The following is a 25,490-nucleotide window of genomic DNA, read 5'->3' as shown; positions in this document are numbered from 1 at the left end:
TAACCCTGGATGTGGAAAAAAAAAGTGCTTTTTGTGCCCATTACTCTCATTTGGGCTTAACACACCCCCCCCGGGACCCTCCCCCCAGCCTGTGACAGCTGCCCCAGGCTGGCCCGTGTTCTTCAGCAGGGTTTCACCAGGGAAGTGGGGGGGAGCGGAAGGGCCGGGGACAGCCAGGCAAGGGGTGAACAGACAGCTTGCAGGGGGTCCAGGGGTGGTTGAGGTGTGTGACACCAAATGTCCCCCACTTCCCTTTTCTGCTCTCCAACTCCCTGAGCCAGTTGCCTTCAGCTGATGTGTCATTTATTCCTGCCAGGGGAGAAGGGACACCCCCCCCCACCCCCCCTCCTTTAAATTCCTGCTATTGTGGAGTGGGAGGCCGGGTTGGACCTGGTTGTTTAGATGACATCACCAAGCAGGTTGGGTTATAAAATGAATGAAGCAGAAAGCCCAAGTTCACTAGCTCGGCACTTCGCAGGCGGCAGGAGGGACCTCGGGGCTGCGCTCTGAACTTTGACTCTCGTCGGTCCCGGCCTCTCCCGGGGGCTCCCCTTGCCTCCCAGCTGCCCCCCCCTCCCCCTCCCCCGGCCCCCTCTCGCTCGGCCTCGCAGGATGCAGATCTCACCCTTGCTGGCTGGTGGACTTTTACTCGCTCTGCTCTCCGTCAGGCTGGAGGCGAAGCCGGCGTCTCAGCTCCCACAGAAGGTACGGCCGGAGGAGCACCCCGGCGCTCCCTCTTCTCCCCGTCCCGCTGAGGGTGCTAGTGGCACAGGGGGGACATGTGGGGTGACTTTGGGGCTGCTGTCAGAGCAAAGCGGGGTCCTCCTACCCCATTTCAGCTTTTTGACTGGTAGGCAAGCTCCAGCTTCTCCAGCCTGTCCCGAGTGCGCGTGTCCCAGAGACGTCAGCTCCAAACCAGGGGCTGGAGGGGGATGCTCTGTGTGTGCCGTGAATCTTGCGGGATCAGGGCCGGGGAGGGTGTCAGTCCTGTCCCCAGTGTCACTCACCCTGGGACCCCCTTGGTGCCAGGCACTGAGGAAGGGGATCAGACCCAGAGGGGAGCAGGATGGGCAGCAGGTGCACAGTGGCAGAGTGCGAGGCCAGAGCCCTCCCCAAATGGGACAGGCAGGTGCAGCCCACAGGGAAGGAGTGCCCCAAATGAGGGTGTCCCGGGGACCTCGGGTCCTGCGGTGCTGAGAAGGGGGGATGCACTGGAGGCTGCCAACACTGGGTGGGCTGGGCACAAAGACAGTGACACGGAGGGAGGGGTGCCTCAGGACAGTGGTAGGACAGCACTGGCTGTGTCCCTGTAAGGAACTGGGTGGGGGCTGCGGAGAGAGGGGTGGTACGGGGGAGTCAGTGAGGAACCCCAGTGCTTGATGAGCAGCAGCCCCATGCAGGAAGAGAGAAGAGGGAGGGCTTGGGAACTGGGAGGGGGCAGTAAGGAAGGAGAGCACTGGTCTTCACATCAATGCAGGGGATACTCTGTAAGGCAGGGGTGCAGGGAGGGCTGTGCAGAGTAGTGTCACTCCCCCGGAGCTGGGCTGGGGGCAGGAACACACCCCCCAATAATCTGAAGGGACCTGAAAGCTGGCAGGGGTCGCAGTGACTGCACTGGGTCACATATACCCCCCACTGCGGGGTCCTTGCTTCTCCTGCTAGCTTCCAGGCCCCTTCAGGTTACTGGGGCACTGGGGGGGATGCAGTGACAGCAGCACAGCTGCGGGGTGCAGCACCACCAGCCCTTTTAGGGGGATGTAGTGACCTCAGCCAGGAGTGCATGCAGTGATCACGGCAGCGTCGGGGGCTCGCGAAGACACCGCTATGGTGTGGGATCAAGGGATGCTCTGAGTCTAGGGCAGGAAGCATAGATTTGGGGAGGGGGGAGAATGCCCTGGGCACGGTAGCGGGGTGCCCAACGGCGGGGTCCCCAACTCTGATGCGGGGGGGGGGGGGGGGGGGCTGTCCCGAGCGGGGCTGCGGGGCTTGCTGAGAGGCGGGGGCTCGCTGACCCTCTACCCCCCCCCCACAGGCCTCCCGCGGCTCGGCGGCGGCGGCAGCGGGTCCGCCCGAGGCGGCGGCGGTGGAGCGGGAGAAAGAGCGGGAGAAGGAGCGCAGCGGCGGCGGTGGCGGCTCGGGCCCGCGGGAGGCGCGGGAGGCGAGGGGCGAGGCTCGGCCGCGGGCGGGCTGGGCGCGGCTGCTGCAGGACCCGCCGGGCCGCCGGCACAAGGGCCTGCACAAGAAGGGCCTGGGCAAGGGCTGTTTCGGCCTCAAGCTGGACCGCATCGGCGCCATGAGCGGCCTCGGCTGCTGAGGGACCCCTGGCGGTGAGTGCGTGACGGGTTCGCTCCGGCACCGGGCGGCCGCGGGGTGCTCGGGGGGATGCGCTGGGCTCCCTTCTCTGTACGCGAGATGCCGGAGGGCGGGACTGCAAGGAGTTAAGAGCGGTGAGGCACCTGCACACCCCGGCGTTGCTGGTGGGTTAAGAGGAGGAGCCCAAAGTTGGCCTCAGTTGCACTCGCCCTCTCTTAACAACCCTCCCGCTGCCCGGCTGCTTCTGTGGGAGGAGCAGAGACCCCAGCCTTGGCTCACCTCTCCCGCAGCAGCTCAGGGTAGATGCCCACATGTGTGAGCCAGACCCGTAGGCTCCGGAAAGGATGCAGTGTGTTCCCCTATGCTTGACACACACACACAGGTGACCTACAGACATGTTAGGACTGGGTACCTCCTAAAGTGCTTGTAATGGGAGAATTAGTGAGGCACCTGTCTCAGCCATACTGCAGTCCTTTAAATTGAAGGAAAAGCAGTACACAAGTGCCTCGAGTGCCTTCTAGTTATGGTGAAAGCCAAAGATAGCGCTTTCTTAAGTCAGGCCTTGCAGCTGAGCAAGTTACAGGAAGCCGGGAGAAGTTCTTCTCACAGCACTCCACGGCTGCTGTGCTCAGAGAACCAATGGGCAAGAGAAGCGTGTCCCCACAGTGATGATTCAGGGGGAAACATGGCAGCTCCTCCACTGCCAACTCTCGCCAGGGGTGGTGGAGGGGAGTGAGGCACCAGTCTGGCCCGGTCCCTGCCAACAGGTCACATGCAGATGGATTCACACCTGGGGAAGCACTTGCCCATTGGAGCCCCGGCCACTCACTCTTCTTCGCATTATACTGCTCTGCCCCGCTCACAGGGACCTGCCTTGGCCCCACGTTAATACAATCAGGCATGGAGGGGATCAGATTCAGGCATCCTGTTGCTTTCAGGACAACGGGAAGAGCCAGGCCCAACAGTGCCCACAGGACACCAGCACTGGTCCATAGTCCTGCCTGGAGGGATGGGTCCTGCTCCTCTGCTCCCTTGAGCTTTTCAGTACTCCCAAGGAATCGCCCAGAAGCACACATGCTGTGTGGCCAGCTCACAGCCATCCTTTCCTGTTGAGTTCTCATCAGGATTAAAAAAGATTTCTGCTAGACCCAGGGGGGCTAGGAAAAGCAGCATGCTCCCCTTGGCCTCTCTCCTAAATACCAAACAACCAGAAAGCAAAGGGTGAGCTGCTTCCTTGTTTTAGCATGAGCAAAAAAACCTCAGAGAGGTCTTCTGCTGACTTCAGTACCCTCCATCCCATGCCAGGATTATTGTCACAGGGGTTTCAGGTTGGGTCAGATAAGGGGTGTTGTATGTCAAGTAACTAACAGGCACTTTGTTCTCATTCTTCACAGGGTTTTGAATTCTTAAATCCATTTTCTCCTATCATGGCCAGGCACAACCATCCCCCAGGCAACACCTAGAAAAGCAGAGACCCCCCAGAATGGACAAAAGATGTGTCTGTGTTTTTCTCTTTGGTACGAGGAGTCATGGCACCAGCTGTTTTGGTTTTGTTATTTTTTAAAAAAGTGCTCTCTATCTTATATATATTATATATACAAACACTCACCAAGACAAGGGACAGCGCTTTTCCAAGAGACTGATGAAGCCAGCTGTATAACATTGCTGTTTGTAAATTCATGTCATGCATAAATGTATTTATGTTGTAAAGCTATTTATATATTGTTTATAAAGAGATATTTATAAGAAATTATTTATGTAACTAAATGAAAAGTCAAGCATTGTAACATTTTTTTGTCCTAAAAGTAGTTGAAAAACTTAAAAAAAAAATCATTCCATGTGGCATTTTGTTACCTGTCTTTATTTATCAAATTCATGTACAATTTAAATGTCAGATTGATTGATTTTAACTGAGTTAAAGAAGAAATTGTTCAGATGTTTTAGGAAAGTCAGAAGTGAGAGAAAGGCCAGCTGATATTTTAAGCTTTGATCCCATATGCAAAAGTAAACTTGTGCCCAATCCTGTGATGCTCTGATGGACCAAATCCTGCACAGCGCTGCACAGCCACAAGCTTCTGAGAACCCAGCCAAGCTCCCTGTGAGAGCACATGGCCTCGAGCAGCTCATCAGTGCCCACATCCTGAATGGTACCCCTGGAAATAAGCCCACCGTGTTCAACAGCCTGGACTCGGATTTTTAGCAGTGTGACAAGAGCAACGTTTGGCCTAGACATATTTTAACCACTTCCAGTCTGCAGGTTTGGGTCCAAATTTCCTCTTGTAACCATCGCTTTATCACTGGGCACTGCATGGAGATGCAGCTCCTGCTGACAGCAACAAAGAGACCACGTTGGATCTGGCCCCCAGTTGTGCTAGTGGGAATAGAGCTTTATGCCCAAAGCACTGTTAATCTAGGATCCAGCAGCTCACTAAGTATCTTGCTGATATTCCCACTCACCAAACCTTTATAAAGTCCCTTCTGCCTACACAGATTTATTTAACTGTGCCTAGGACAATACATAGACAGACCAAAATATACGGAGGGCTGCCTGGTAAAGATTCACGGACCCAGCTGTTGCTACAGCTTCTTGCTATGTAAAGCGCATGAAATAAATTGTCAAAATGACTCAGAGCTCTAAAGGAAACAGCAAGCGAGGGGGTGGGGAGTGCAGCAAAAGCACAAACTCCTGCATGAAGGCTCTTTGCTCTCATTCTTCAAAGAGGCCTTAGAAATTAAAAATAAAAGAGTGGCAGGTGCCCAGCTCAGCCGTGACAGGAGTCCCAAATTGCGCCCTGACCATTGTAGTGGGCTGTGAAACAACGAGCATTATGTTCTGCTGGGCTTCAGCGCCTAGGACAGGGCAAAAAGAAAGTCACCAAGACCTAGAGGCAGAGAGATCCTTTTCCTTAGCAACCACCAGGAAACCATAGAAACCTCCAGCCAGACTCTCTCCAACTATTAGAGAACATTAAGTTTAGAGAACAAGAGGATTCATCCAGACACCCGACAGCTCAATCATCAGGTTAGATGCACGCATGACGTTTCTAGCCTTGTGCAAGAAAAAAATCTATCAGAGACAGGTACCCACCTCTGGTGCTCAGAGTCCAGCTGGATGGGGAGCAGCAGCCTATGACGCTGCCTATGGGGAACAAAATCAAGACCCCGGAAGGGAGGGAGGCAGGAAAGGCAGCTGGCAGCTCAGTGCCTTGCCTGAGAGTCAGCTAGAGCCCTCCAGAGATGCTGGTAGGTAATGACAACCCTCCGTCGAGGCTCTGCAAGGCAAATACAACACTTGTGACGGTCACCCTACTTGCTCCACGTATCTTCTAAGGGAAGGGGCTGTAACAGCAGATGCCCATCAGAAGGGACTGTCCACTGTCACCCTGCAAACCTACAGGACAATAAGTATTCACATACTTTGCAGACCTTGCACACCAGATCTGAACAGTGGTGTTACTGCAGGTCCCTCTCAGGGTCCTGGTTCTTGAGCATGGAGCCAGACAAGTTACCACAACAGGTACCAGGCTGGGAACAAAGTGGGGCCAATCCCCCTTCCAGTTCTGTGTCTGCTGCAAAGCCAGAGCTGGAATGAAACCATCTGCCTGGTGACAGCCAGCCTCTCCTCAACAGAACAAGACTCAGGAATTCAGTCCACAAAATCTGGTCACCTAAGCGAGGCACAACCTGAGATCGGGCTTGGAGAGATCCCAGAGATCACAGCCTGGGGTCATGTACAGTCTGGATCACTGTTACTCCTCTGCAGCACAGTCCCACAGCAGAATCCTTCCATCAACTGGGCTTCCTGGAAAAGAGCAAGCCCAAGGAAAAGGACAAAGCTGCACTGCAAAAGGACACTAATTTGGCAGAAGGAGAGTGATCAGAGTGAGAGTTCCCTGTGCAGATGGAGGGGGTAACAGTTTGGCTCCTCACTTTGCTGCTTCCACTCTGAGCAGGGTAAGTCACCCTCAGCATGCTGGTTTCCCACCTGCAGGACAGGAACATTGTGCCCACACAAGGGTGTGGGCTGATGTGCAAGAGAGAAGGCAGCGCTCTGGTGAAAGAGCACTTGGGAAAACTTTTGGATCCATTCAATAGTAGCACCCATATGGCACAGCCAGACTGGTGTGTTTGACAGGCAGAGTGACATTGAGAACACTGGTCATTTTCAGAGCACTAACAAGCATCTTCCTCAGTTCAGAAGGTAGGCCAGAATGGGAAACAGAAACAGCTCCTTAGAGCACAACAAGCATCTGATAAGGCCACAATTGGGTCTCCCAGACTAGGGCTCCGTGGGAAACAAGGCCGGCACGAAATAGGGGCCACAGGAATCTAATTAAGAGGGGACGAGGCATCACATGCAGCAGAAACAAACTGATCTCACATCACTGCCTTCTTTGTGGGCCACCTAGGTCAAACTCTCATGACATCCAGTAAAGGATCCAGGGCCAGCACTGTAAAACTCCCTTGCCACATCCCAGACCAAAGACAGCATAACTGAACAGGAAGAGCAGTCCTGGATGCAAGCTGCAACCTCAGAGGGCTGGCATGTGACATCTTCACAGCAAGCTCAGGGAATGGCATTTAGCAGGGGTGTTTACACACACCTGGAAGTGATGGTGGCAAGAGTCCCAGGCTCCTCTGTTCATGCTCAGGTCAGACTAACATGGGACCTACACATTTCCTGCACTACCACCTGAATAAGCAGTAGCCACATTCAGCTTCAAAGCGGGAGTACTTGTGACATGACACAGGGGTAGCCCCAATTTCCCCTTTCCAGGAGCTATTCATAGCATTAGATGAGCCATAGACCTCCAGCCAGAAAAAGCACACTGCTCTCTAGTTAAACTGAAAGAACTTTCTCTAGCACTGTTCTAACAAGTGCCATGCAAAGCCCGAACAAGCAGGAGCAGACCTTAAAGCTTCCACAACAAGGACACAGATGCCCTCAAATGTGTGGGAAGTCAGTTCTCTTCCGCCAGCCCACACTGCATGTGTTTCCTTGGTACCATTAGTGCAACTTTTCCAAGGTATTTATTGCTGAAGGGTTGCAAAGCCCAGCTCAGGTGACAGCAAATCCCAAATCAATGAAGAAAAAGAAAAGCTCAGAGCAGTACAGCAGTGGAATTTTCCAGCTGGAAAGGGCACACATGCCCCTGCAACTTGCTCTAGGACTTCTCCAAGCATAGGCTGCTTCCTGCAGAATGTAGAAAAACAAACAGAAGGAATCACAAGGCAGCTTCCAGAGGGAGCCTGTGCTTGACACAAGCACAAGTCACAAACAAGAAGGGAATTGAACTCAGGCCCACTCCTGTCAGTCAGCAACCACCCTTGTCAGAAGGGATGGCAGCACTAACCAAACCAGGCAATTCATTAGGTTGGGGCACATAGCAAAAAGCCCATGCTCTCTGGAGCAGAACTACAGTGAAAATCCAGGGTAATGAGTTGCAAACTGCTTTTGTAAATGACACTTCTGCAGTGACTTTGGCAGGCTGGGAAAAGAGCTAATAGGAAAATCATTAGGTAGTATCCCTTTGATATTGTTGAAAGGCACAGGCTATTTTTCCTGCCCCCTGCATAATTAACCTGGCATATTACCCATAATACTGCAAGCTGACAGTCCCATGGTGGATCACCTTAGCTGCATCGGGGAAAAGAAGGGTATGGTACATAGGAGGAAGATTATTTCTTTAAGCTTAGAAGCTTTGAGAATCCCCCCTCCCATATACACACATCTTCAATTCCATCAGCAATGAGCTCCTGCCCCACCAGGAGAGCAAAGCACTCTATAAACCTCTGCCACAAAGTCAGCACACAAGAGAGAGGCTGTCCTGGGAAATGCATCTGCAGAGGAGCTGATGTGCTCAAGGTTGCTTTCTGCAGCTGTAGCAGAGCTGGGATAGGACACAGCTCTCTGCTTTGCCCCTTATTTACAACACTGCCCTTGTCCTTGATTTCCATTATGCTAAACCAGGCAATAGTCTGCACCTCCCTAAGTGAAGAACAGCTCTGAGGAGTAATGCCTACCCACCTGGCTTGTCTGCCAGCAAGGAGAGGTGTCATCTCAGTCGTGATGTAAAAGGTATAGCATCACAGCTGGCAGCTGATCCTGTAGGAACTGGTGCTCTCTAACAGCTGTGAAGGTGACAATGAAACACCAAGATGTTACTTATTGCATCAGCGCAAATCAGCCTTAGGACTGTTAATCATAAGACAGTGACTGAAACATTAGGGCTCAGATAAACAGCATTTCCTGAGAGAGTCTGGAGGGCAAGACAGCACCACTTCCAAACTTCATACCCATGAAGCTGCAGCCCTACAGCCTCCTAGCCAGCCAAGCTCAAAATACTCACAAAAAGGCTTATCCCTGATGGAGCACAGCTTCACTTACCACCACCATCAGCCCTTCTGGAAACAGAGGTATCATGTGTGCACAAATATTAAAAAAAATGCCTAACAATACAGAGCCTCTTCAGGAGGCCCAGACCTGTGGAAAGGTGTCCTATCTTCCACTAAAATTACACCAAGCAAGGACTGTTTGCACAGAGCCTTTTGCGCTCTGTGAGGAAATACACATTTCAGGACTGTTAAATGACCTTGTGGCACCCCACTACCGTCTGGAATCTCCAGTGTGTATATTCATTCACTAGAGCAGGGACATCTTTCCTTCTTCTTGACAAGAAAAAGCCATGGTCACAGCTATCACACTCATGCAATTCGCAACCTGTAGCATCTCACAAGATGGAAGTACCACCACAGAGCCACTAAGAAGCAGGGTGCAGCTTAGCCTAGAGGGTAAATAAGCATTCTCCTTACAATACACCTCTCTAGCTTCAATCACTTACCTCTGGTACCTCTGTAGTAGGGCCAAACTTGATGAAATATCAGCAAAATGTCAGCAGTCCCTGAGAGACACAGACCTTCACCATGGAGCAGAGTGAAACCATGACATACTTCTAAAAACTCTGCTGAGAAATTCAGTTGGACTGTCAGATTAAAATTCCATAATAAAAATACAAGGTTAAGGTTACAAGTACTAACTGAGATCACTCTAAACTTTAATTTACCTATCTCAAAGCAGCTGGGTTTCTCTCAGATTACACAAAAAATAAGATAGACAGATTTGGGGTTTAGTTCCTTTGCATTAGATCAACGCTATACAGGACTTTGGGGCAGTGGGTACCATAGGAGAAAACTTTGCATGGGACTAGGTGCCAGAGGTCTGGCTAGCTGGTACCTGTGGGGCAGATTCTTTCATTTCTCCCTTCCCCATTACTCAGAATGGACAGCAACCTTGTTTCTCTCCATTGCAAAGCCTGCACCAGGCTCAGACACTGAAGCAACAAACAGCAGCACCAACAGGCCTACAAATGCATCAGCTTTGACTGTTGAACCCCGACAGGAGATGGGCTTTATGTGGTTCTCAAAACGAAAGACCTCTCTAAACAGCTTAGATGCACTTGTATAAACCTGTACAAACTGAAAGTTTAGGAAAAGTGTGGTTTACCCATGCAATTTGTTACGTTTCAATACATTATCAAAATTCACGGCACTCTCCCTTCTGCCTTCACTGCAATGAGTAAGCCCAACTCCCTTTCTATGCACATTTATGCACATTTTATGCGCGTTTGTTTCCCCCCCACAGGATAAGCAGAACACTAAAACCAAAACCACTCACTGGGTTTTGTGTAATTTTCCATTCCTCCAGCAACAGGAAGCTGTTCAGCAAAATTCACTTTGCAGGGCTGGTGGGAAAACGGCCATCTCTTACCACCACTCTCTTCTATGGAAACAAAAGGTTCCCTTTCCCCAGCCTCACTTTGGAGAGCAGCTCTGCAGGTCCTACTCCTGTATGTGAGCCATAAAGAGGAGCTGCAAGCCTGCGTGCAGCTCCACAAGCACCCATGGGATTTTCAGAAGTCTGCACAAGGCTGATTGCAGGATGGGTCTCCAATCTGAACATCAGCATCACTGATTTTCCCTCCTGCTTTCAACGGAAGACTAAGCTAACACTCCTCTTACTAAACAAGGTGAGGAGGGAAGTAAAAGAAGGATAGATTTGGAGCCAAAACTTTTTTATTATTATTACTATTTTCTGTAAAAAGACTGACATCAGCATTGCTTTATCGTGTTCCAAAATTGCCTGATGTTAGCTGGTATCAACTGAGTCACAGCAGGAATGCCAGGGACATTTGTTAGCATGAGGCACAGCTTTTAGGGCTAGGGCAGTCTACCAGCACTGCAATCAGCCGAGATCCTCTCTTCCATTTTCCAGCTCAGTGCTCAATTCCATATTAAACAAGCACTAGTACAAGTGGAGCTGCAGAACATGAAGCCAGACAATAAAGCCCTGAAGAGCAGAGGGAAGGCAGCTCCCTCTACTTTGTCTCCCTCCGGGTGGAGCAGGCAAACAGAAGTTCAATAGCTCAAGCTCTGTCCTGCTGCAATATTGAAGCGAGCTGCAGCTGGAGCGGCCCACTGCTGCCATAAAACAAAGTAGGGCAAGATGCTCTCCCCACATCAGGGAGCAGTGTCCAGCAGCGCACAGACAAGCTGTGTTAGCTGCCTCCCACAGGCACATGCAGTACATGGGAGTTTGCATTAAATCTACCTCTGCTTCCACCTCCCTCTTGTCCCCACAGCACAATAAAGCTCCCTAGGCACTCCCCACTCAAAACTGTCCGCAATTCAGCCCTCACCAGCCCCCAATTCACACAACTCTGCTCTGAGTTGCTGCACTCCCCGTAAGTCACAGCGGCAATGCAGTCTTTATCTGCTGTCCTTCTCAAACAGCATAGCACCTCCTGCATCCTTCCCTGTTAACAACTATGCCTTCTGCTTCATTCCTGGAATAGCTTCTAACTGTTTCGTTCAAGCCAGATTCATTAACCAGCTGCTGCAGAGCTGTTTGCCTCCCCCAGGTACTCTGGGCATGCCATTTGTTAATGACTCATCTCAGACTGGGCTCATTGCAAAGACACCCCCACTCCTTTTGCAGCACCAAGCACGTTGTTGGCACACCAGGAAAGCCAAACATGCGAACAGCTCAGTTCCCTCCAATATCTTGTTCCATTCTCTGTCTTCTATCACCATCAAACACGGGACAGCTCTTTATTCGAAGTGCTATTTTCTCTCTTGCTTCTTTGCTGACCAAAGGCAGTGTGTACTGAAGCATAAACAAGTTCTTCACCTCCAGCCAGGCTTTGAGAACAGCAAAACTATACAAACTTGAAAACTTCCAACACACTAAAGAAGCTTCAGCAAACTAACGCGACTCCTGTAACTGGCAGGGAATAAACACCAAGGATGCCAAATTCACATCTATTTCCTCAGCAGACTGTGGCTTGCCGAGGAGCTGATGTGATTTCCAAAGGCATTTGTATTCCTTCTGCCTCTCTGCAGGACTGATATTAGAAATGGGAAGGCAAGAGAACAGCTAGTGAGGACTACAGAACCTCTCCTCACTATTCAAACCCAGAGAGGAACTGGATGACCAGTACACTGGAGCTCTCCACACAGGAAGCCAGAAACAGACTCAATCCATCTCCATCACACAGATCTATTACAGTTGGGTACACAAAGTCCCAAGATCCACCTACACCTACTGAGAAGCTGTCAGCTAAACACTGCAAGAAGCTAGTACAGAAATTAGTACTGCCACTGCTTGGGAAGCAGTTCCATGAAAATATAGGGGAAAGCTTCTTTCTGGCCTTACTCACTTAACATTCTTCCCTGGCAAATTTCTGACTAACATTTCTAGGGGAGAGAGAGCTGGCGAAGAATCAGAAACAAAGCGACTTGACCCAGAGGATGCTAGATGGGAGGTATTTAGATCCACCTCTCAAGATTAAAAGCTGGTGTGCCTGCACTGCAGGAGAGGAAAAGGAGAGGAATTTACTTTCCCGAGTGTACAACAGATCCTGTGACTGAGGACTGAAAACACGCAGACAGCAAAGAAGTCTGGTAGCAACAAGAAGGCACAAGCACATGCAGGTGAAAGCTGACTGCAGGACTGGAGCACTGTCACAGTCTTAAACAGTGCTTAAACAGCTTCCCTGCCCACTCACAGGAAGCCCTTCTCTTTACAGCATAGTGAAATGTAGTGAAATGCAGGGGCCAAACTGCAAAGCAGTCCTCTGCCAGACCCAGAGGAAGGTATCAACTGGCCTAAGACAGAGCACAGATATAAACCACCCACAATCAGGCATTAAAGGTGTTTAGGCTCAGTACTCTGGGCTCAGCTCCTGGCTTTGCTACAGATCCTTCTGCACAAATTTGGACAAAGATGAACTACTGACAAAATGGGAAGAGCACTTCCCTGCCTCCCAGATTCATCAGGGACACTAGTCAGACCTTCTGATAATGTAACATCAAGTAAATGCTCAAGTGAACAAGTGCTGTTGGATTACAAGCCTAAAGCAGCCTCAAAGCCAAGACTCCAGACTCTGACATTAAATCAGATTTTTAATTTTTTTCTAAAATGTGCTTTTTTATGAATTGCTGTTTCAATGCCAACCCCACCCTCACCCTTAAAAAAAACCCCACACCTTGCCAAACTAGGTGCAAATCACCTGAAGTTAGTCTGTAACAAATAAAAAACACAAAACAAAGGCTGAAATGCTTTAAAATCACAACAATGTACAGAAAAAGGGAGGAAAATACAACCTGAAAGTGTTCAAAATTCAGAAAAACTAGTCAAGTCCATTGCTTCAGCAAGGGATGCTGCTGCGACCCCTGCCAGTGGGTCTTAGGCCACCAGCCTGGCACAATGCTAAACAGGCTCTTCTCCCATGCAGACCACTGTCGCTAGCATCCAAGAAGAGCGAATGCATTACCCTTTGAAGGTATCAGTGGGTTGAAACAACTCACAAGCAGCTCTGGGAGGTCACATCACATTCAAAAGAAACAGTTTCTAGTATGCCCCTAACCACCTGCAATAAGGAAGTCTTGAAAGAGCATCCTGCTTCCTGCTTATTGTATTGATGCCTCAGAGATGCAGAACAGTGCTTTAAATCTGTGAGAGATTAAAGGGCTTAGTAAGGGCAGTAAACAGACAGCTAAGTAAACAGCCCAGCACTAGATCTCATCTTCACAGAGCGAGGCAGTGTGAATTTCACCCTAGTTTAAAATACACAGGGGTAGCAAAAATGCTGGAGACTTCAATGTAAAGCAATTCCTGGCCTAGAAACCTTTTGCGCTCCCTTTGGGAATGAAAAGATCTGTGTTGATGGCTTCCTCGCTCCCAGCCTGGCTTTGGTAGCCACACTTCAACCCTGGGATTCAGACACTTCCTACAGAAGTTCTCCCAAGACCCGATTTAGTACAGCAGCTTCCTCAAGGTTAAGCAGCAATGAGACTGGCTGGGAAGGAGCAAAACTGCCCACAGACTTTATTTTTTCTTCTGTCCTGCCCCTTTTGGTTAGTCCCTTTCTTTAGAAGTCCCTCTTTACAGGGCAAGAAGAGGGACACCCTGAAAATTAATAGGGACTGCACAGAGTAACTTAGCCAGGTGCTGCTAACTGGAAGCTGTTTCAAGGAGAGCTTTTATTTGCCAGCGTGGAAAGGACTGGCCCAGAACCCACTGAAAAAGGAGACGCAGGCCCTTGTTTGCTCCTCCTGTTGTCATTCATAGCTGAATGACACTTAGATGGTATGTTCTAGTGACGGCTGGAAACCAGCCCTTTGACTTTGGATATCTTCTTTGTGGGCTGCCTTTGTTCTGTGTGTGGAGGGCACTCTCGCTCTACCAGCTGCTGTTCCATCTCCTGTGCCGACGACGAGGCTGTAGCTTTTAATGTTTTCTTTATGTTTGTGACCTGGCCAAGAAGAGACAATGAATCAGCACCTGCTTCTTCCTCCCCTGGCAGCAGAAACTCTGTTCATAAGCATACTGAAAAATCCTTGGAGTACAGAATGAAGATTATAAAATAAACTCTCCCACCAGAAATACGCTCTGCACTTGAGTTTATTAAAGGTAATGTTTCATCCTCACAGCCAGAGTTGTTAATATTTCCAGTCTGGGTCCAATACGGAATAACTAGAAGTTACTTATTTTTTTTTTCCTAGGAGACAACAGCACAATATTGTACCACCTTTCTGGCTGGCAGACCAACCTGCTACTGCTACTCCTTCTACAGGTGTAGAAGGCTGCCATTCTGTTGACCAGAAACAGGAAGGACAAAGGAGACTGTGAAAAAAACCCCAAACTTACACATAGGACAGCACTTGAAATTGGAAAATGCCATCTGGCCTAGCTGGTTGTGTGAGCTACAGATATTTGCTAGAAGCAGGAACAGGAATTGGTCTGGTGGGAGGCAGCAGTAGTGCTTCTGTTACTCTTGCTGAAAGGAAGAGATCCAGCACCAGACACCATATTCTGTCCCCTGGAGCCCTGTAGGGCTCATCAGAAGTACAATGAGCAATGCTTAAAAAAACCCCATGGGCCAAAACAAGTTTGGGAGTCAGGTGGCCAACTCCAGGTGAAAGGCATCTGCCAATCCAAATGCACTATGGATGCCAATCAAGCCGCCAAACATACGCTGCTCCAGAAGGCAAACGTAAACCTGCAGGGACACAACTCTCCAAGAAATAAAGCCTGAGAAAGTGTCTCCGGAGGACCATTTTCACCTTTACAGCTGTATTAGCCAAGATTTGTTCTCGCAAGGAAATACATATCAGCAGTGACTAAAATCGCGTGCCCGTGCTGCCATCTACCGCCTAGATGTGCATGGAACAGAGGCAAAGAGCTCCCGGGTCACACTGCTGAAGAGTGTGTCAGAGAGCCCTATCTGGGTGCTCAACCTGATCCCCCAAAGCAAGGTGCTGAGGACATTTTTGCAAAAGCAATGAGACTCGAGAGATTTTTATTACACTTTCAGGTTTAAAAGAAAGAACTGTTTTTCCTTCCTTCCTGCCTTGTACAAAAGGAACAGAATTGCATCAAAGCTCTGTTAAAAGCACACTTTTCCTAATAAAGCAATTCAGGAAACCACAGCTAGTGCAGTCACCTAGCCTAAATTTATAACAATTTTAAAAGAAAAGTTCCAACCTGCTAAAAGTGGACAGATTCGGTATTTGTGTTGTTACCAGCACATGGAAGCGGATGTGTTTTCTCCCTACCCCAAACCAGCACATCTGATTTGCATGATTGCTAGCCTATTTCAGAGAAGTCATGACCATTAACCAGGTGTTATCAGATTATTGTCTTCCGTAAATAAACATTCATCAAAAGCATAGAGCAGTTTGAAGTGACTCTGTACCCACCTCGATCTCTACCTGCTGCTGAGTTCGGTGATGGTTCTCTTTGTATTGGTTGGCTCTAAGTACTTGCTGCTCAATTCCTAAAAGAACCGCTTCACAACCATCACACCTGCAAGATACAAACAATATCAGTGTTTATGAGTTCCCTTTGGAGCAGCTCAATCAGGCAATCTGAAAAATCATGCTCGCCTAGAAGTTTAGGAGATTATTGAATTTATACACCCTGCTTAAAGAGGGGGTATAAAAGCTGGCAAGAGAAAGCCTTACTGCTTACTCAATGTATTTCACAGTATTTTTCAGAGTCCATGTTACTGTTACCATCAAAAAGTGCAGGTTCAATGCACTTTCAACTTCCTTTTCAGTCAGAATTATGGCTTAAATGGGGATGCAAAACATTTTTCAGAAGTAAAATTTTAAAATTAAAGAGAAAAGTCATATTAAGGTAACCCCCCGACTATTAAGTGTTCAAAAGGCGAGCACTCAACACAACTTGTAACTGGAGAGGACAGAAAGCGAATTGGCAGTGGGTTCATTGTTACCTTCCAAACAATGCTGTAAGGGCCTGGAAGCTGCCAGAGCCTTCCTGCATGTAGGGATTGACGGAGTTGAAGTAGAGAAGCAAAAAACCTGCCCCAATCTCAGGACACCATATTTGCCCAGAAGTTTAATTACTTTTCATGCACTCGTTACCATAGTAACTAGGAAGGAATTCCCAGCCAGCTCAGAACCTGCCACAGGCTCCACAGTCTATGGGGGAATTTTTCTGGGTGGGAAGGGAATCCTACAAAAAGAAGAGAAGCAGCTTCCTGGCAAAGGTACAAAAAGATAGTACCACAGTCTCAATATGGTTGCACGTAGCCTGTATTTCCAGGAACAAAAAGATGGCAAACAAAAGCATCTGAAACTTCAAACTTGAAGAGGCATCCCCTCGAAAGAACTGTGCTTCTCTAGAACTTGCCCATACAGTTCTCATCACAGTGAAAAAGGCTGAAAAGTAATGGACCATTCTGTTTTTTGACACCGAGTGTAACAGCAGAAAGGGGAGTAGCTCCCACTTATAAGACCAGGAGTCCGGTTTGGCATGTCTGTTTGAAAATGCCTTGACTTCTAGCTAGGGTTCTGCCAGGTAAAAGCTCTGGTAAGAGCAGAATCTCAAGACCTAGTATACTCTGGCTTGATACATAAGACAAATTGAATCCTAGATGGGATCCTGGAAAACTTGCCCTATAGACTCCTCCTCTAATGTTGCCTATTTACAGCATAAAAGTCCTGATTAATGGAACATGGTGAAATTGAGCCAGCACTTGAAACTTTGAGGCAATTAAAAAACAAGACAAGTTATGTACAAGAACAAGGAAGGTGGAGAGGCTGCCTCACCATTCCTGCAGTGTTTTGACAATGTTACTGATGTCCTTCTTCTGAATGTCTCTGCCGATACAAAAGTCCACCTCTAGCACCTGGTTTCGCTGATCCAGCTTCCCCTGGATAATATCTGTATAAACTGCTTCAATAATCAGATCTTCCAACTCCCTCAGATTTTTCATATCCAGATCCTTCAGCAATACAGAATAGGGAATGCACTAAAAACAGCAAGTCCAAGAGTAAGTTAACAGTCCTGGAGCCAAAATGAACAGTTAAGTGTCAGAAGGTCAAGACCCAAATGTTTACTGTATCCTACACTTTAACCTGCAAGTACATCATTGATTGATCGTGGCAGAGCAAACACCTGCTACTAGGCTACATGATATTCTGACTCAACTTTGGTAATTTCTGAAGCTTTGGCATAACACATTCTAGAGGGAAAAATGAGATTGCAGATGATTTTAAGAGTGCTGCTTTGTTTTCTCTAGAACTAAAAGTCAGGTTTTTTAAGAATCTCAAGACCTAGTATTTCTTGCAACATTGCTGTTTCTTCAACTGCAGCAGTTAAAGAAGCCATGCAAAGTTTCCCAGCCTTACCTGACCAGTTTACATGGCAGTCCTGATACCTACATCTCATCCATGGAAATCCACTAAATCATAGACTAGTTAGGGTTGGAAAGGACCTTCAGAACATCTAGTTCCAACCCCCCTGCCATTGGCAGGGACACCCCACACTAAACCATGTCACCCAAGGCCTCATCCAACCTGGCCTTGAACACTGCCAGGGATGGAGCATTCACAACTTCCTTGGGCAACCCATTCCAGTGCCTCACCACCCTCTCAGTAAAGAATTTCTTCCTTATATCCAATCTAAACTTCCCCTGTTTAAGTTTTAACCCATTACCCTATCACTATTGTCCTATCACTACAGTCCCTAGCAAAGAGTCCATCTTCAGCATCCTTGTAGGCCCCCTTCAGATACTGGAAGGCTGCTATGAGGTCTCCACGCAGCCTTCTCTTCTCCAGGCTGAACAGCCCCAACTTTCTCAGCCTGTCTCCATACAGGAGGTGCTCCAGTCCCCTGATCATCCTCGCGGCTCTCCTCTGGACTTGTTCCAACAGCTCCATGTCCTTTTTATGTTGAGGACACCAGAACTGCACACAATACTCCAAGTGAGGTCTCACGAGAGCAGAGCAGAGTAGAGGGGCAGGATCACCTCCCTCGACCTGCTGGTCACGCTGCTTTTGATGCAGCCCAGGATACGGTTGGCTTTCTGGGCTGCGAGTGCACACTGAAGCCAGCTCATGTTCGGTTTCTCATCAACCAACACCCCCAAGTCCTTCTCTGCAGGGCTGCTCTGAGTCTCTTCTTTCCCCAACCTGTAGCTGTGCCTGGGATTGCTCCGACCCAGGTGTAGGACCTTGCACTTGGCATGGTTAAACTTCATAAGGTTGGCATCAGCCCACCTCACAAGCGTGTCGAGGTCCCTCTGGATGGCATCCCTTCCCTTTGGTGTATCAACTGAACCACACAGCTTGGTGTCAGTGGTAAACTTGCTGAGGGCGCACTCAATCCCACTGTCCATGTCACCGACAAAGATGTTGAACAAGACCAGTCCAACACCGATCCCTGAGGGACACCACTCGTTACCGGTCTCCAGCCGGACATTGAGCCATTGACCACAACTCTTTGAGTGCGGTCATCCAGCCAGTTCTTTATCCACCGAGTGGTCCACCCATCAAATTGATGTCTCTCCAATTTAGAGACAAGGATGTCATGTGGGACAGTGTTGAAGGCTTTGCACAAGTCCAGATAGATGACATCAAGTGCTCTGCCCCTGTCCATCAGTTTTGTAGCTCCATCATAGAAGGCCACCAAATTGGTCAGGCAGGATTTCCCCTTAGTGAAGCCATGCTGGCTGTCACCAACCATCTCCTTGTTTTTCATGTGCCTTAGCATGTCTTCCAGGAGAATCTGCTCCAAGAGTTTGCCAGGCACAGAGGTGAGACTGACTGGTCTGTAATTCCCCGAGTCATCCATTTTCCCCTTCTTGAAAATGGGGGTTATATTTCCCTTTTTCCAGTCGTCGGGAACTTCACCTGACTGCCATGATTTTTCAAATATGACGGACAGTGGCTTAGCAACTTCATTTGCCAGCTCCCTCAGGACCCGCGGATGGATTTTGTCAGGTCCCATGGACTTGTGTACGTTTAAGTTTTTAAGATGGTCTCAAACCAGATCCCCTCCTACAGTGGGCCTAGGGTCCTCATTCTCACAGTCCCTGCGTTCGCCTTCCAAGACTTGGGTGGTGCAGTCAGAGACTTTGCCAGTGAAGACTGAGGCAAAGAAGTCATTAAGAACCTCAGCCTTCTCCAAATCCTGGGTAGCCAGTTCTCCCAATATCTTCCGAAGGGGGCCTACGTTGTTCCTAGTCTGTCTTTTACTTGCTACGTACCTATAGAATCCCTTCCTGTTATCCTTAACATCCCTAGCCAAGTTCAATTCTAACTGGGCCTTAGCCTTCCTCACCTGGTCCCTAGCTTCCCGAAATCAACGTATCAAACGCACCACGAGAGAATACTACACATTACAGATACTTTCCTAGTTGCAGGATTTTTTGTGAGTATTCATGAAGTCCAATACAACTTCAATATTAAAGAATTGATGTAATTTTCAAAACCAAAACCACATCTCTATCATAAACAGTGTACTTTACCTTCATTCTGGATGCCAGGCTTACAATCGTCAAGTGTTTCAGCTTGTTTTTCTGAGTCACTGTTAATTCAGGCAGGTTATCTTTGTTTGCTGTTAATGTTAAAAAGATGAGATTCAGCGCTTGGCTTCAAGGATTATACAGTCCAGGCTGTAGAACTTCAGGATGGTTACACTAAACCCTGAAAAGCTAAACTCTTCCAGCTGCTGTGGGTGTTGATGAGCAGAGAGAGCTGATGCTGACAGATTAGCACACACAGGGAGAAGGGAAAGTTAAAAAACAATTTGGCAATTCCATTCTTCTCTGCTTCTTTAGTAATTCTGGTTTTGGAATGAGTGTAATTCACACCTACACAAGCGCTGTCCTGTCAAAACAGTTGGTCAATGCCTTGTTTGTACCACCAAGTAACTTTTGTTTAATTAATAAGCTGACGGAATAAAATCTTCCTCCTTTGCTGATCTGGTTGTAAATACAGTTGGTTTTATTTCTCTGAAAAGCTGAAGAATTTAGGGTTGAAAGTGTAAAGTACCAGACTGAGGAAGGGAGGAGAAATTGTTAATCTAGATGGCCTTACTGTCATTGCATTATAGACATGTGCTTCATGAATATTTAAAACCAGAAGGGAAACTGGCAGCTTTCCAAAGCAAAGAAACTCTTTAAAATATCCACTTTAATGGAAATTAGTGTTTCAGGACTACTGAAGTTCTCCCTCCCATCCCACCTCATTCAATGCTCTTCATTTTGACCACTTTTCCCCCTTTCTCTTTCTTCATTAGAAAAGGAACAAACTGTGCTGTCGCATGCTGGGACACAAGGTCCACACGCAGCAAACAATCCACTAATCAGTCACAGAACTCATAAGGCTCGTGTTGCTCCACAGCCACTGGAATTTCCAGTCCTTGTACTTACAGATGCCACCTCTCCTTACAGAACTAGAGATCTCATCCACCACAGTGACAGGCAGCATCATGACAGAATTATTTGTCACACTCTGTAATGGTCTGGATAAGGCTGCTACCCACAAATGAAGTATTAAATTGCAGCAGAACAGAAGCATAGACACCAGAGATAAAAGCACATCTCAACAGATACTAAGATGATTCACACATAGTCCTTCTGAAGCCATATAAAAGTCATTATTTCTATTTGTAGTCTAGCTAAGAAATTCTTCATTTTGTTTAGCAATGCTGTCACAGAATTAAAGGTTATCCCACAAACCATATAGGTTTTTATGAATAATGCAGAACAATTTTACTTAAGTTTTCTGCAGCTTCCGTAACTGGTGTCATCTAAATTTCAAAACAGATGTCTAAAATTGCACTCCACAGAGGTAAGTGGCCTGTGAACAACAATGAATACTGCTACAGGCCAATTCAATCTAGTGCTGCAGTCCCATCCAAACTAGTGTCTAGGCTTTCCTTCACATTTTAGCAATTAAAAAGCACACATGATCCAAAGACCCTCTACGAACAATTCTCCTCGTAAGCAAATTTCTTCTTAGACACTTTCACTCAGACACACTACGCCAGGTACCACAGAAAGCGAAGGACAACCCACTCCCACACTCTGCAAACAAACAGCAGTCTCTTACCTACGTAGTCTGGGTATGTTCCATATGCGAACAGGTTCAGCAACTGGAAATAAGCAGCATTAGACCCTTCAGCAAGCTGGATGGTAAGAAAACAAAATAAATTCCATGTAACACATTAACAGTCAACACAACCTTTCGCAGGTATTTTCACCAGGGAACGTTTTAAGTCTACACAGGACAATCAGTAAACAGAAAAGCAATTATGTCATGATCTTAAAGAGCTGGCCTTTTCTAAGGCCTCATGAGCAGCAGCAAAGTTCAGCAGTTTTAGAGTCAAGACGATCCAGCCATTTCTACGCACCAGAACTGAACTACAGTTTAGACTGCCAACTGCTTTGTGTAGTGCCTTAGGAGGTAAAATGAAAATGGTGACAATTTCAGCTGTCAACCTATAGGGCCAGGTCTTATCTTCATGTAACAAGCAAGCAGGCAATGGTGTCAGTTGGTTAAGCATTTATTACCAGGAAAGCTAAGACAGCTTGCCTGCGGAGCCACAAAAACTTCAAAGCAAAGCAAGCTTAAGCATTTTAAGTTGAGTGCATTTGAAAGTAATAGCACTCCTCTCGAATGCAAACACATCACTAGAATAACTGCAACACCAAGCAGTGACTATTATTGAGTAGGGTTTTTCTAATACCATTTGCTGCAAATGGATCCAGGAAAAAAAATGTACTTGCAATTTGATGCTGAATAACCATAGAGGCATTTTTCAGCATATCCAAGAGCCTGTTTGGAAAGCCAAACTTGCTGTACACCACATTACCCCAGCTGCAGAGATACTCAACTTAGATTCCCTCATTATAGTAGAGGAGGGTGCTGGTAAGGCATTCTCAATAAAAACTCTGTAGCTTTTTTTCTACTTTGGTTTGAAATGGCTTGGATTTGGTTACTACCCAGGCCTGATACACTAGACATCTGTTCACAAGGACTTTCAGAGAGCACTGAAATTATTTCCAGGACAATAAAGAAGAAGAAAGGGATTTTTTGGTTTTGTTTTTGGCTGGCTTCTTAAAATTGTTACTGTGCTACTGCCTGGTGTTTGCTGTATTAGCAATGGCATTAAAGTAGCAAAGCTTTACATAGGTGTTTTTTTAACATCTAATATATCCAGGAAAAAATTACTATCTCTCAGATGCAAACATCTCAGAACCAAGGTAAGTCACACCAGGGCCTTACTGGCACAGAAATTTCATGCAAAGGCTGTCTGTGGAAACTTCTGGGGATCCTTTATACTAGGAGTGCAGAAGGGGCATTAGGATAGATGCTTATCTCTTACCTCTTGCACATTCGTTAACTCCAATAGCTCTCCAAAGACATAAACCCCAGGAGCTTCCAGCACTTGATTTATAAGAGCAGTCAGAGCTGAGCCACTTGTACCTTTTGCTAGTAAAATAAACTGCTCTAGAAGATTGCAGGATGGCTTCTGTTCTCCTGCCATTCTAGGTTTTCAATCTGTCAATAAAAGAACATAGTATTAACGCATCCTCACTCCTCTGCTGAATTCTGTCTGGTCGTGGATCAGAAGATGTGTAACATTTCCGTGTCAGCATAGCCAAGTTTTTCTTCAGAGTTCAGAGGCCAGGTCAGGAACCCAGCAGGTTCAACTGATGATTTATCTGGGGAGCAAAAATGATTCACACAATATCTGAACAAAAATTCTGCAGACTGTCTGGTCAGTTCTCTAAAAGGATTTATTCCTGTTAGTTAGAAAGGAATTTCAATTCCATGCTGTTTTCAGTCTTTTCCTTCTACTGATGCTGCCAAATAATGCCAACTGCAAAGATGTTTATTATCACATCTATTAGAGGCCAGATATGACATCCTCCTTCATTAAGTCACAGCCTCAAAACAGAAACAAATTTAATTCTCTGTGCAGACTGAATCCACCTTGTATGACCACACACAGTCCTTTGACACTGGCTATGAATAAAATGTGCATACACAATTCCTATGGCTTTCTGAGTCTAAAAGGCAAAAAGATCTGTGGCCTGTAAGTAGCTTACCAGTCTACACTGTACAGCTGAAGTGTTTTGTGTTACCAGGAAAGCTTAAGTGATAAAAATACCCTTTCTACGAAGGCTCTATTTAAGTCCCCATAAAGAGAGGTCTTTGTCTTCAGCCACTACCCGACTTTTCTGCTGTGCACCATTGTCTCCCAGCACCAACACGTTGCTTTTGAAACATGAAACACTCTTTATTAACAAGTTCAAAAATAAGTTGTTTGCTTACCAACCACTAAGAAAAAACTTCCCAGGCATGTTATTCAGGCACTAGACAAAGAATAGATAAGGGTTTTTTTGTGTTATGTGTGCTTCAGATAATTATCAAGTATAGCATGTAACCTTTACTCTGTGGAAATTAAACAAGCAGCAGAGAACCCATCTTGTTTTGTGTGACCAATGGGACCACATCTGCCCTTGTGGAGGCTGTACAGTCACACAGCTGTTTGCACCGTTTCACCATGCCTAACCAAATTAAGACAACACAGCCAGCTTCCTTTATTAGTCAACTTCTAAAAATACACTTTGCTCCATTCCATTAGACCTGCAGGTACAAATAGTCTCAACCTAGGCAGGCAATCTTCTGTACTCTCCACACAAAGATTTCTCAGCGCTCTGTGTAAAGTCTCTCTAGGATTCTTTTCATCAGAGGCATACATGCAGCCTGACTGAAGAGTACCTCAGTTTTGACTTAGAAATCCCTGCAATACAGTAACACCCAATGTGGCTTTTTAATGCATCTGAGGGTACATCAGTACTATTCTCCAAGCTCACAGAGAAGGAACACGGGACAGACAATTTTCTCAAGAGAGTGCACGAACTGACTGAGCTGGGAATGAGATCCAGATTTCACAGTTCCTAAGCTATTGTCCTTCCTCACAAGTAATCGAAGCACACGCTGATGTATGAGGTTACAAAAAGCCTGGCTAGCTTTATCCGTGCCTTGCTAGAAAAGGCATGCCAGTTCTTTGCCCCTTTCCAAATTAATGTTCAGACACCCGCGTTGCTATTGCAATCTGTTTGCACCAGCGTGACGCCGGGAGCACCTCGCTGCTCTTTCCATAGCCGACCTCCCCTACAGAGCAGTGACTGAAATACCAATGGAAAGCACTTCAGTGGAGCTTGCCCAAGGGCTACAACCCATGCACGGTGATCAACTAGGCTTTTCCCCCCAGCCACGACTTGCTGCAGTCTTTCCAAGGGGTTTCGCGACATGAGGCGGAAAGCAGACCCCGCGGCAGGCAGGCAGGCAGGCAGGCAGGCCGCCCCCCAGACCCACCCACCGCGGGGCTGAGAGTCGTGCCCCGCCGAGGGGGCCGAGCCCTGCTGCAGGGGGTGATTTACCCTGGGTCCCACAGCGAGGCCACCTCGCCCCTCACCGCCACCCCAGTGCCCGCTCGTTTTTCAGGGCTCGGAGAGCCGCTCGCCCAGCAATGCCGAGACGCGGCTGCGGAGCTGGGAAGAGAAAGGGCCGGTGCGCTGACGGGCGAGCGAGAAGCTCCTCCCTTCCCCAGCGTTACCTCTCCGCTCACGGCCTCCCGCCCCGCGGCTCCCAGCGCCGTGCCTGCCGCGCCGTGCCTCAGGCCGCCATGATGGCGGTGCCGGTGTCCCGCGCGCGACTTCTTCCCCCGGAACGCTCGGCCGCGCGAGGAACGTTCCGGCCCCGGGAGGATGCCGGACCCCATCGGCGCGGCCCAGCCCGGGATCCCGCGACCACCGGTGAGGGCAGCGGGACCCCGGAGCCGGGGACGGCGGGCTGGGCGGACGGGACAGGAGTGGCGGCAGCTTCCCAGCTAACGCCGGCTCCACCGAGTCCCCAGCAGCCGTTTAACGACAAGGAAGCGAAGTTTCTGCCTCTCTTTTGGAGACTTGAGGTGCTGTGGCAGCATCGCGGGGCTTTTGCACCTCGAAATAACCTGTGTGAAGGGCCACCACTGTAAAGTCCACGCTATAGCATGTTCATTGTTCTGGCAGCTTGGCAGCGCGGGTCTCTTTCACCAAGTCCCGTTCCTCTTCCGAGACCTTGAGTACGGACAGCTTTCAAGAGAGGATTAAATCTTCCACTTTATGGCAAGAACTGGGCAATGCCCGAGAGGCTGAAGCCGTTGTTAGATGGTACGGTTGTGCAGGGCAGGACGATGGAAGCTGCTTGGGCCAGCCCTCCTGGGGTGTGAACAGAAAAATACCGAGAGATGGGGTAAAAGATCACAAGGTGCTAGAAGTGATTTTAAACTCCACCGGAAAATGGCCCAT

At 48.1% G+C, this 25,490-nt stretch overlaps 2 protein-coding genes across 9 annotated transcripts; one reads left to right on the top strand and one right to left on the bottom strand.

Annotated features, from left to right (window-relative positions):
- Positions 1-612: 612 nt before the first annotated feature.
- NPPC (natriuretic peptide C) lies at positions 613-2,314 on the top strand (the record flags this gene model as incomplete). Its single annotated transcript, XM_080623902.1, has 2 exons — positions 613-705; positions 2,033-2,314. The coding sequence occupies 2 exons, from the start codon at positions 613-615 to the stop codon at positions 2,312-2,314; spliced, it is 375 nt and encodes a 124-aa protein (XP_080480028.1).
- Positions 2,315-4,172: 1,858 nt separating this feature from the next.
- COPS7B (COP9 signalosome subunit 7B) lies at positions 4,173-24,842 on the bottom strand. 8 transcript variants are annotated; one of them, XR_013957357.1, is made up of 9 exons: positions 24,758-24,842; positions 22,514-22,689; positions 21,238-21,313; positions 19,650-19,738; positions 16,948-17,150; positions 15,574-15,679; positions 9,156-9,296; positions 8,342-8,445; positions 4,173-7,507 (listed from the first exon to the last, which is right to left on the bottom strand). XR_013957357.1 is itself a non-coding variant. In XM_080622755.1 (8 exons), the coding sequence occupies exons 2-7, from the start codon at positions 22,673-22,675 to the stop codon at positions 9,195-9,197; spliced, it is 657 nt and encodes a 218-aa protein (XP_080478881.1). In that variant the 5' UTR covers positions 22,676-22,689; positions 24,758-24,842; the 3' UTR covers positions 4,173-8,445; positions 9,156-9,194. The 8 variants fall into 8 exon arrangements, 4 of the variants coding, with proteins under 4 accessions (XP_080478881.1, XP_080478882.1, XP_080478879.1 ...); XR_013957358.1 differs by having other exon boundaries at positions 9,156-9,278; XR_013957359.1 differs by having other exon boundaries at positions 9,156-9,275.
- Between the last annotated feature and the right edge of the window lie 648 nt (positions 24,843-25,490).

The sequence above is a fragment of the Psittacula echo genome (genome assembly GCF_963264785.1).
Source record: "Psittacula echo genome assembly, chromosome: 7".
NCBI classification, from domain to species: domain Eukaryota; kingdom Metazoa; phylum Chordata; class Aves; order Psittaciformes; family Psittacidae; genus Psittacula; species Psittacula echo.
The sequence above is the reverse complement of the archived record's forward strand: the minus strand, read 5'-3'. Positions and strand labels throughout refer to the sequence as shown.

Coding starts and splice junctions, on each gene's coding strand:
- COPS7B (XM_080622753.1), bottom strand. CDS start 22,675: ATGGCAGGAGAACAGAAGCCATCCTGCAATCTTCTAGAGCAGTTTATT. Junction 21,314..22,513: donor AGTTAACGAATGTGCAAGAG/GTAAGAGATAAG, acceptor CTTACCATCCAG/CTTGCTGAAGGGTCTAATGC. Junction 17,151..19,649: donor GCCTGGCATCCAGAATGAAG/GTAAAGTACACT, acceptor TGCTGTTTTTAG/TGCATTCCCTATTCTGTATT.